The 11,637-nt window shown below is 40.7% G+C and overlaps 1 protein-coding gene across 1 annotated transcript in view; it reads right to left on the bottom strand.

Annotated features, from left to right (window-relative positions):
- The window catches only part of LOC103802976 (reelin-like), a gene marked incomplete at both ends in the record, with an annotated part of 141,870 nt that overhangs the window by 6,238 nt on the left and 123,995 nt on the right, over positions 1-11,637 (bottom strand). The window contains 5 exons of the mRNA XM_009075514.1: positions 262-277; positions 2,026-2,261; positions 4,314-4,514; positions 4,945-5,116; positions 8,428-8,633. Coding sequence (XP_009073762.1) covers positions 262-277; positions 2,026-2,261; positions 4,314-4,514; positions 4,945-5,116; positions 8,428-8,633 — 831 coding nt within the window. The remainder of the gene's footprint in view (positions 1-261; positions 278-2,025; positions 2,262-4,313; positions 4,515-4,944; positions 5,117-8,427; positions 8,634-11,637) is intronic.

The following is an 11,637-nucleotide window of genomic DNA, read 5'->3' as shown; positions in this document are numbered from 1 at the left end:
AACGGGCACAGTATTACTATTGCCATCTTCAGGATCTACTGCTCCTTGTTTAAGATCAAAAGGACCTTTTCCTAAATAAGCCATTGGCAAATAGGATGCCTGGAAAATATTTCTGGCATCCTCTGTTTTGTGCAACTTTGCTTAAGGATATTCTTTCCAGATTTTTTGGATGCATTTCTGTTTCTCTGGCATGTATCCACCAGTGTGATGCAAAGAACAAATACAAGGTTTTATCAGCAAGAGTGAATGATTAGATATGACTCTGAAGTGCCTTTTACTACTCAGTTCAACCTGAACTGCTAATTCCATATTAAAATCCCAGAACTCCATTTCTTACAGTACTTAGGAAAGGAGCTCAGTAATGGCAGTGATGCAGAGTTTGTTATGAATTGTATAATTTTCAATAGAAAACTTTTAAGCAATTTGGATACAAGAAAAGAAAGCCACTTCCTAAAAATAATGGCAAACAATACGTCCTACAGGACAAGTGGACAGAAATACTAAGTTTTTATTCTGGGATGACAACGTGAAATTCCTGGAAAACAGTGATCTAATCCTTAACTTGTATAACTGAAACTGCTTCAGAGACATCAATGAGCTAACACTAAGTCACTCCTAGCTGACCCACTACACAGGAAATTTGTTGAAGAACAAATATTTTGGTTATTAATTTTCAGTCTGTAACTTTTAGCTGAATCATTTTATAGGGAAACAGATTTAAAATCTCATTGCCAATCTAGTGGATTAATTAAGATCCTCCTTGCTATGGTGCCTAAAATATAATAAACCTATTGCTTTCTTTTTTCTGCTGTGCACTGGGGTTTGGTAGGTAGGGGATCATTGTGCTTGTGCTCTGTACCAGCTGATGAAATGGGATGCTCTCCAGTTAACCCATGAACCATGATTTCCAAAGTGACCCACAACAAATTCAGTTTGCAACATGCCAAGACCCTCATCACAGTCACAATCCTTCCATTTTTAACGTATTAGCACGCGCTTCTTAGTCGTGATCACATTACTGAACATAATGCCAAACAGATTGCAGCTATTGATTCTGCACTGCTTGTTTTGGGTAAATCAAATCAGCTGGTGTCAGATCTGTGCAATTTGGCACCTGCTTTTATTGGCTAATTACTGAAGAAAAGACAAACTTGTTATGGTACATGCTGCTATTTCAAGTCCTTGCGGCAAAGGCACCAACTCCCCTGCTACAAAATACACCACAGACTCAAAATCTGTGCTGGGGCTTGAGGGTGAGAAGCCCATGGCAGGAGGATGGGGCTGAAACCCAGGGGCAGCACTAGATCAGCAAGAGAGGCAGGAGTCAGAGGGGCCAGGGGCCTGGTGAGGACACCTGCCTGGTGCAGCCAGCAAATCAAACTGGGGGGTTTTACCAATGGGGTAAGATAGAGAGTAAGGGGAGTGAGAAACTTCAGCCAAACTCAAGTAAGACTGAGAAAAGCCACTTGATTTCAAGGTTTATTTGTGTCATCTACCATCTGCTGTTTTCCCACCTGTATTAACCAGATGGTGAGTTTGACCTTGCAGATGAGCACACCTATCATTCTATGCTCCCTCCTTTGCCTTTGGCTGACCTGGCCACCTTCAGTGACACAGCACATCACACACCAGCTCAAATATCTCTCTAGGGGGTCTTTGCCCAGTGGTAACTAAATTTAATCCTGTTCAAATGGTTTATATGATTCATGTGACTTATCACTCTCTTGCTGATGGCTCTGACTTAACTGATATACATAAAGACAGAGGATTAAGAGACTGATATCAAATTAGAAGGTTCTAGGTTCCTTGTTGCTTTGTAATTTAATTTTGCAGACCAACCTGACACCTTCAAAATGGAAAACTTCTCCCTATTTTGGTGAGAACCATATATTTTCCCCAGACCTACCATTTTTTAACACTGCCTTTATTCACAGCTTTGCAACCTTTTTTTCCCAGCATAGCATCACAGCAGCAGCAGCTAATTCATGGGTCCCACTGGCATCACTGCTTTGCAATGCACAGTACCTGGCTGCAAGTGACCTGGGGATGACAATAGTGATTCTAGTCCAGTCCTCAAAGTCTCCTGTGTGATACACAGTGGGCTCACTCAGCTCCCTGGAGCTTCCCTCACAGCCTTTGGTGCCTGGAGAGGCAGGGTAGCAGCCCTCCTTCACGAGTGACCAGAAGAGCCCAGCATCATGGGAGTACTGCAGCAGAACGGGAGCAGAGCTGCTGTACTGGTTGGTGCAACCAATGTTCAACTGCAAAAAAAAAAAGAGTGTCAGATATGAGCTGAAGACATCTGCACTGTTATTAGTATTTATTGGCTGAAAACCATCTTTGACTTTTTAGTTTGGGAGGTTTAATGCTCTGAATATTTGCTTTGAACCCTACAGGCAAACAGTGATGCTTGGGATCTGTTTCCTACGTGTGTATCACGTTTCTCAGTAAAAATTCCCACTATCCCTTCATTGAGGTTGCTGAGTTTAGCACTCAAAAGGCACAAACAGCTTTTCAAAGGGCCCCAAACAGCAAACTCCTCACAGGCACCTACATGCCCAGGGATGGGAAGAGCTGTATCCTCTGAGATCCATCCCACCTGCACTACACCGAGTGTGCCCAGAGGATCAGCCCAAAGGACCACAGCCTTGCCATTGTCCTTACAGGAATGATGTCTGGGAGTTGGCACAGCAGTTTGGGCCACTAGAATAGAGTAAAATTGGATTAAGTAGAAAAATGCATATTAATATGTGAAATGAGAATGTTATCAAGATAAAAATCATCTGCTGATTTGAAGTTTTTGGTCTCATTTTTCAAGCCATCAGAAAAAATACTTGAGCTGTAGACTGCAAAACGGAAAACAATTTTTTTCATGTAAAATGAAATCATTTTGACAAATTGCTGTCTTTGAGTTTATCGATGCAAAATTATTTCTGGCTGCTATTTAAAATGGAAATTCCACTAACTCACGAGAGCATTTAACTGTATGCTTAAAATTAAAGCATGCAAACAGGACTAACACATTTCTGTGCAGGCTCCTTTAAAAGCTTTCCAGATAAGTCTAAATTCAGGCCTCAAATAATAGACTTTATAAAGAAGAACTCACTGTCCTGTGACACATGCTGTTTATGTTTGGTATGTTTATGTTACATTGCCAAGTGCTTCAGTGATGGAAGGTGCATGAAACATTTGCAGGTATTGCTTTTTTTAGACTAAACGGTTTTTAAAATGCTGTTGGACATCAAACCAACAGAATGGAGAATTAACTAGTCACTGAAGTAGAGGCAAGTGGTGAAGAATGAATAGCGTCTTTCCCAGGCTAAATGGTATCTATATATTAAGATATTTTGGGGTTTCAGAGAGTTCAAAGTATAAAACCACAAGCAAAACTCACTCAGAAATTGTATTGAAATCCCTCAGTTTGTATAGCATTTCATTAGCATAACTTTTAGATGAAATGAGATTATTTTACAAATCTCATTATTTCTAACTAACTTTCCTATTTATAGAATTGTGGGAATTATATTTGAAAAGCTGCCTGTAAACATCTGATCTCTTTAATAATTCACTTGTAAATTATTCAGTTTCTGTATCCACCAATTATGTAAGGACCATGTATTTGTGGTGAGCTCATTAAAATTGCATTGCAACCAACCTCCAGAATTCACCAATGGGATTTCATTATAAACTCAATAAAATTTTGATTAGGGTTCAGAAACAAGAGCTAGTCAAAGCAAATACACTTTCTTTGGAGCCCATATTCTGATGTATTGTCAGACCACTGAAATTTTTGTAAGCCCTTTAAAAAAGAAAATGCTAATTGGAGCTTATATTCATTGACACAATAAAAGGAAATTATATGAAAAACCCACACTGGAGTACAGAGCAGCTTGTAAGGCCCTAAATAGTTTCAAATACAAAAAATGTACGCAAACCACACTGGAGCTTTTGTGGCCACAGAGCCCCAGACAGGATAAATCCTTTTTTGCTTGACAGTGCAGTAGCATTTCCTAGCAGTGACTTGAGTATAATGACAGTCACTTCAACCCACTTCTGAAATGTGTAGAACAAAAAGCTTTACAACTTCTTCAGAGGGGTAAAAACGCTCTCCTGAACCAAGGTTTTGGCTATCCCTCTAGAAAGCAGGATGGCATTTTATGCTGCATGAATTCATACTTGTGCTCTTTGCATATTTTTATGCAGTGGTATAACTTACCACCTTGGTTCGACCTGTGGCCCCAGTGGCAACTTGCAAGTGTTGACTAATGACAGTTTTACTGACATTCTTGCAGGGATTTATGTTTAAGGAATACCTTGAACTGGAGGACATATCCAGGCTTCAGAGTTAGGTCTCGAGTCACTGCAAAACGGTCTCCATCAGATTTCCCAAAGAGCATGGCAGAGGGGGTGGCAGAGCAGAAGCTTTCATTTTTGGTCATCCCTTCATTGGCCAGCATTAACCATACACTCATCTGGTTCATAGGGTAATCAAATGCTGGTTTCTCATAAAAGTTCTGTTAGAAATGAAAAGGAAAGGCAAAGATACTATCATCTTGCAGTGTGACTTCAGAATAATTCCCCCAATGATCAACTCTCAAATTTTGCAATTTGTACTTTCAAACTTTTTTGGACTTTTTGGACTTTCATTGTCATTTCAAAGAAGTTGAAATTTCCAGATCTTCAGTCTTGTCTTTTTGTATAGTTGAAATTTCCAGATCTTCAGTCTTGACTTTTCGTACATCACTACATCCTCTGTCACAAAGATTAGGAACCTGATGATTTTGTGATAAGACCCAGGTTATCCCCACACAGAGAAACAACTGCAAATACTACAGCTTTCTCTCCAAATGTTTTCAAAGCAAATCATGCTCAAACTAAAGCCTCCTAACAGAGAGGATGGTTTCTGTTTCATGGGCATGCCCACAGCCTGCTCTTGCTCGTTACCTGTGGTAAAGTGGGATTAACAACAGGAATGATGTGCTTCTGCTTCTCTGATAAAATGATAATGTCATCGATGGCCCACTGGTCATACTCCTCCCCTGAGAACACAGGCTGCCACCAGCGGAACCGGGTGCAAGGTGTCTTGGCAGCAGCTGGCAGCTCCAGATAGACAAACCTGGAGAACAGAAATTGAGCAGAACTTTACAGAACACAGTTTGTAGAGAAATGTACCACTCAACAGGGAAAGAAGGCAGAAAAGCTGGCATCTATCTTACGGGTACAAGTCCTCTGTAATTTGCGCATCCAGAGGAGGGCAGCGAAGCTGGTGAAGAGTCTAAGAGAGTAAGACTTATGAGGTCCAGCTGAGGGAGTTGGGGGTGTTTAGCCTGGAGAAGAGGAGGCTCAGGGGAGACCTTATTACTCTCCACAGTAACCTGAAAGGTGGTTGTAGCAAGATGGGGGTTGGCCTCTTCTCCCAGGCAGTGACAGGAGGACATAGCCTCAAACTGTGCCAGGGGAGGTTCAGGTTGGACAACAGGAAGCATTTCTTCACGGAAAGGGTGGTTAAGCATTGGAACAGGCTGTCCAGGGGGGTGGTGGTAGAGTCACCATCCCTGAAAGTGTTCAGTAAACAACTGGACATGCCACTTAGTGCTATGGCTTAGTTGACACGATGTTCAGTCAAAGGTTGGATTCAATGATCCTGGAGGTCCTTTCCAACCTTAATGATTCTATGATTCTAATCTTCTCTATATCCAGATAACTATCTATATACTGCATATCAAGAAATCTTCTTTGTCCTTGTCTGTAGAGAATGTAAACTCTTTAAGACAATGTCTATTTTTTCACACTTTATTACTATATTGCTAAACACAATAAAGAACTGATTTGAACTCTCCAGCTTTGAATTGAACTGTTCAGCTGATCCATGTTCAGCAAGTCTTAATGTTCTTCTGGTGCCAGGAAGTAATAGTAAAATATGCTGGCAAAATTAATTCCACATTCTCTTCTGCTGATTGGTCCTATTTGTACACAAAAGCATCCTTGTGTTACAATGCAATAGATTATGTAGCAGAATTTTCTTCTGTGGGTAAAAATATTTCAGACCTTCTATCTTTGTAGAACTTCAGGCCTTCTCAGTTTGCTTTATGTTCAACTTAGGAAACACCTTATAAAAATTACATCAAATAAAGTTTCCAATCTAATCATATTTCAAAAAGTACAAGAAATAGTTACTTGCTCAGTCCTATTTCAGACACATTGCATATATACATTTATACATATAACCCTTTCAGCACTTTCTTTATATCACATGTTATTTTGCCCCATGGATGCTGCTTCACTTGCAGAAAGAAGGAATTGTTCTTTTCCAGAGGATTCCTAGATTCATATGTTAGAGAATAAGGAACTGGAAAATAAAATCTGGACCACGTTTGAAACAACAGAAAAATAAATCTGCATATTTATGCTCACGAAGGACCATCACTCTTGATTGCTCAGAGGGCCAAAGGTTTTTTGAGACAAAAACACAGGGCAAACCCCATCCTGGGGTGCATCAAACACAGCATCACCAGCTGGGCAAAAGAGGTGATTGTCCCACTGTATTCAGGGTAGGTGTGGCCTCATCTTGAGTGCTGTGTGCAGTTCTGGGCCCCAAGATTTGAGGATGTGAAGGTCCTTGAATGCATCCAGAGGAAGGCAACAAAGCTGGTGAAACAGCTGAAGGACTTTCTTATGGGAGATGGCTAAGGATATGGGATTGTCTAGTTTGAAGAAAAGGAGGCTGAGGGGTGACTTCATTCCTCTCTACAGCTTCCTGAGGAGGGGACATGGAGAGAGAGAAGCTGAGCCCTTCTCCCTGGTATGCAGTGACAGGACTCGTGGGAAAGGTTTGAAGCTGTGCCATGGAGGTTTAGACTGGACATGAGAAAGAATTTATTTTCTGAGAATGTTTTGAGTGGTTTTTTTGACACCCTGGATAGGCTGAGGGGTGACTTCATTCCTCTCTACAGCTTCCTGAGGAGGGGACATGGAGAGAGAGAAGCTGAGCCCTTCTCCCTGGTATGCAGTGACAGGACTCGTGGGAAAGGTTTGAAGCTGTGCCATGGAGGTTTAGACTGGACATGAGAAAGAATTTATTTTCTGAGAATGTTTTGAGTGGTTTTTTTGACACCCTGGATCAGGCTTCCTAGAGAAGTGGTCAATGACCCCTGTCAGTGTCATCAAACACAGCATCACCAGCTGGGCAAAAGAGGTGATTGTCCCACTGTATTCAGGGTAGGTGTGGCCTCATCTTGAGTGCTGTGTGCAGTTCTGGGCCCCAAGATTTGAGGATGTGAAGGTCCTTGAATGCATCCAGAGGAAGGCAACAAAGCTGGTGAAACAGCTGAAGGACTTTCTTATGGGAGATGGCTAAGGATATGGGATTGTCTAGTTTGAAGAAAAGGAGGCTGAGGGGTGACTTCATTCCTCTCTACAGCTTCCTGAGGAGGGGACATGGAGAGAGAGAAGCTGAGCCCTTCTCCCTGGTATGCAGTGACAGGACTCGTGGGAAAGGTTTGAAGCTGTGCCATGGAGGTTTAGACTGGACATGAGAAAGAATTTATTTTCTGAGAATGTTTTGAGTGGTTTTTTTGACACCCTGGATCAGGCTTCCTAGAGAAGTGGTCAATGACCCAGAGTCTGTCAGTGTTTAAGAGATATTTGGAAAATGCTTTATCTTTTGGTCAGCCCTGAAGTGGTCAGACAGTTGGACTGGGAGATCACTGTAGGTCCCTTCCAACTGAAATAGTCTATTCGATTCTCTTCTGTCATATTCTAAACAAAAGTCAAGAGTTTTATACTTCCAAATGCCTAGAGCACCTTTAGAAAAGGATAGTCTGCCAATCTAGTGCAGTCCTTCCAAAAGCATTGCTCAATGCAATACAAAATGACAAGATGGGAAGATAAAATTATTTGCATGTTGAAAGATATGGACTACAGGAAATAAAAATCATGTTAATACCTACACAGACAAACGCAATTTTAATCTTCACTGACAAGGAATCTTACAGCAAATCTGAACTGCTGAACATGATTTCTTCTCCTCCTTAAATACTTATTTAAAGGAGCTTTGTTGTATGTGACATTAATACGTGTGTTAGATCTGAAACCAGAGTAAGAGGAAATGGCAGAATTCTACACCTCTTTTGGGCAAGCTCTGTACTTGCTTCCTATATTTTGCAGTTATTGGCATTTTAGTCATGCTTCACTTCAAGAGGTAAGTGATGGAAACTTTATATTTTACTTCAGTTTTTAAGGCTCACCTCCATTAAATGTTTCATTCCTAGTGACAGGAGTTTACTGTGGCAGCCTGAAAAAGTTTCCATACAATGATGGCTTTTAAAGCATTATAACTTGAAATTATGATTCCTGTTTTCTTAAACGGGGAAATATTTTTTTAAAAGAGCTGATGCAGTGTGGATTTAATTTAGACCAAAATTATACCTGGGTTTGCTGAAGTCAGAGAAATACATTTCTGCTAGTAGCTGCCAGTTGATGCCACCGTTATTGCTGTACTGCAGCAGCACACCTTCTTCTCTGCTGTCGGGTTTATTGCATGAAGAAGTGTCTCCTCCTATCTGGATGTAAAACTGGACAAAATCCACCCATGTTGTGTCCAAATCCCAGCTTACCAACTGTCTTTTTCCAGCCTGCAAAGAACAAAGGGGCAATAACAATGATGACACCTTCACTATATTGCACAGAAAATTACAGAACATGGAGGACATTGAATTTTGTGTCTTTGTATCTTCCAGTCATTCTGCTTGGCCATCCTTTATGTCTTAATCACACTGGTATGATCCCACAAGGATTTTTGTTATTAGGTTTCAATGCAGAAAGCAACTTCACAGCACAATTTCCACACAACTATTTCATCTCATTCCTTCAAGGTCCCAAATGCCTTCAGAAGACAAAGAGCAGATGTTGGATATCCTGAATCAGCTACAGCTAAATTTTAAGTGTTCAGGCTTTTAATGACAAAACATAGAGCAGTAAAAGGCCATTTCTGAGCTCTCATTTCCTTGGTCAAATCTTGCACTGTGTAAGTTACCCAATCACCTGAAATCAGCTGTTATAACACCTGTTGCTTGAAGCTCATCTCCTACATGAGAACCAGGGAGTGACATTTTCTCTTCATGCCTCACCTGAGTAAGAATTGCTCCTACCCAAAACTATGCTCTTTTCCCACTAAGTGTTGTAAATCAGGAGTCTCTCAACTAAAACCTGTGGATTTGGTTTCAGCTTTACCTAAGCACAGCTGAGAGTACAAAACAGCCTCATAAAATGTAGTGAACAGCTTTTCCAAGGATGTGTTTGAGTTCTATCAGCTCAATGTGGTCACTCTGTGTATGCTGGCAAAGGAAGACAGAGCATATTTATCTAAAAAAAAAAAAAAGCTTTAAGAGTCTTTTATTGCAACTGAAATTATCCTGTAGCCTCTTCCTTTTGTGCTCTGGTGCTTGAGGCTGAGCTTGTGGGCTTGCACATCAACAAGTCTACAAGATGCTGGCATTTGATATGAAGCTGCCTGAGGCAAGGCAGGACACAGAGGTGACCTGCATGTCCTGCATCTGGCACAACTCTGCCCCAGCACAGCATCACACTGCCACAAATTTTATAGGTAGGTGAAAGCCAAATGCATGCAGCAGGAGGGAGGATGCAGGGACCTATTACTGCATCTGTTAAAAGTAGCTACAACCTGGCACCACACCCAAAATGGACCAGAACTGTCAACATGCCTACTGTTCCTAATTCCCTAAAAAAATAATGGATTTTTGTCCATCTCCATGCCTAAAAAGGTAACACAAAGGAAAACCTGGGCTACGTTATAAAACAATGCCTCTGTTTTTAGTAGCATTCCTTTTTCTCTCTCACTTCTACATTTATGATCCTTATGACAAATTTCCAGACAAACTTGATATAAGCAAGTGATGTGATTTAGCCGGACACAAGTAACCAGATTTAGGAACTGAGATTTAAAATAAGTTTTTTTAATAAGATGATGGGTGAATTGAACTCCTTTTACCCACATCACCTCTTTTTTCTTTCCACCCAGTACAGGGTAAACCCAGTGCAGATAAATGTCTATTGCTTCCTTTCTCAGAACATTTTGCTTTGCTGGTGTAACAGCTTGGCTCCATAGCTCATTTGCAGACCCTACCAAATAGGCCACCTCACACTGCTAGACTAATTTCCAGAAGCTGGAAGGGTACCCAATGTACTGCCCTGTGGTGTTCCAGGCTCTGGCTGTACAGCTATTGCAGGTGGGTTTTCCATATCTACACCTCAAAGCAGCTCTGCCTGCCAAAGGGGTAATCACAGAACAGGGTTAATTGAGAAAGGGCACGAGTGACACAAAACCTCAGAGGAATTGCAGGGGCTAATTGAAAGAGCTCTGTGTTGTGAACACACCTACAATTAAACTGAGTTGTAAGACAAAAGGCAGAGGGTCGTCAGTACAAAGCCAACATTAATTCTGGCAGCAGTAATTGATTATGGCAGAAAACATTAGGCATTCAAATAAAAAGTGTCTGTTTGAGCAAATGAAAATAAATGGAACCTGTGCCTATGAGCTCCCCAAAACAACACAGAACTGTTGGGCAACTGTAAAAATAATTTCTTATTACCTACCAGTATAGCCACTAGATGCCTTGAAAAAGATCTAAACAGAAGTTAAATAAACCACCTTCTGTTGATGGCACACAGACTGCTACTACTCAAGAAATGAATGATAACCTAACCCTTAGAGATCAATAGAAAGAAGCCAGGAATTTCTAAATGAGTTTTTCACTCCTCCTTAGCAGAAATCAGAAGAAAGATCATAGCAGGTTAATTCTAATTTAGCAAACTACTTTTGAGAGACTTGGCATAAGGAGCTGAGCCAGAAGGAAAAACATCTAACAGAGAAGACAATTATATAAAAAAATCCAATTATCACAATTAGCTAGTTGTACTGATTGGTCTATTATGAAATTTTCAGCACAGAGCTGTATTTCCAGGGGAGCTGGATGTGAGACTATGTAGGAGTGCTGAAAATTATTCCATGGCTTAGATTTTTGTAATGAGGTAAGCAACACACAATTACACATTGGGTTATTCTTCTGGGACTAATCTAGCTCTCATGACAGTAGCAGCAGTTTGATCAAACCTTTGAAAGAGAAGCACCTAGGTGCATTTATACTCTTCCTTTCAATTAAGGCCAAAACAAACCCTAATACTAGACCCGAGGAGCAACAATAAAAAAATAAATCTGTGATTACATCCCATAATCTTACATCTGGTCATAAAGGTATCAAATTGCTATTAATTAGCAGAATTCCCTGTATCTCCTTCCTGTTCTATTATATTTTTGTCTGCAAAGCATCCAAGTTGTACAAAAGAATATACTCCTACAGCCTAACCACTTTCTGAAAGCCTGGAGGGATTGGTTTCTTTATCTATTTTTGGCCCTGTGACCTCAAATTAAGCTGCTTGTCCCCTGGAAAACCAACCTTTCTCCATCCCTTACCCAGAACAGTATAAAGAAAACAAATGGGAGCTGCTGTTTGCTGAAAACTGAGTCTTAAACCAGAAAATGTCCACCTAAGACATTATGAATGTACACACTTCCCAGCACACTGGCAATTTACTTCCTTTCATTGCAAGTGGTAGATC

This window comes from Acanthisitta chloris, unplaced genomic scaffold, assembly GCF_000695815.1.
Source record: "Acanthisitta chloris isolate BGI_N310 unplaced genomic scaffold, ASM69581v1 scaffold1310, whole genome shotgun sequence".
NCBI lineage: Eukaryota > Metazoa > Chordata > Aves > Passeriformes > Acanthisittidae > Acanthisitta > Acanthisitta chloris.
The sequence above is the reverse complement of the archived record's forward strand: the minus strand, read 5'-3'. Positions and strand labels throughout refer to the sequence as shown.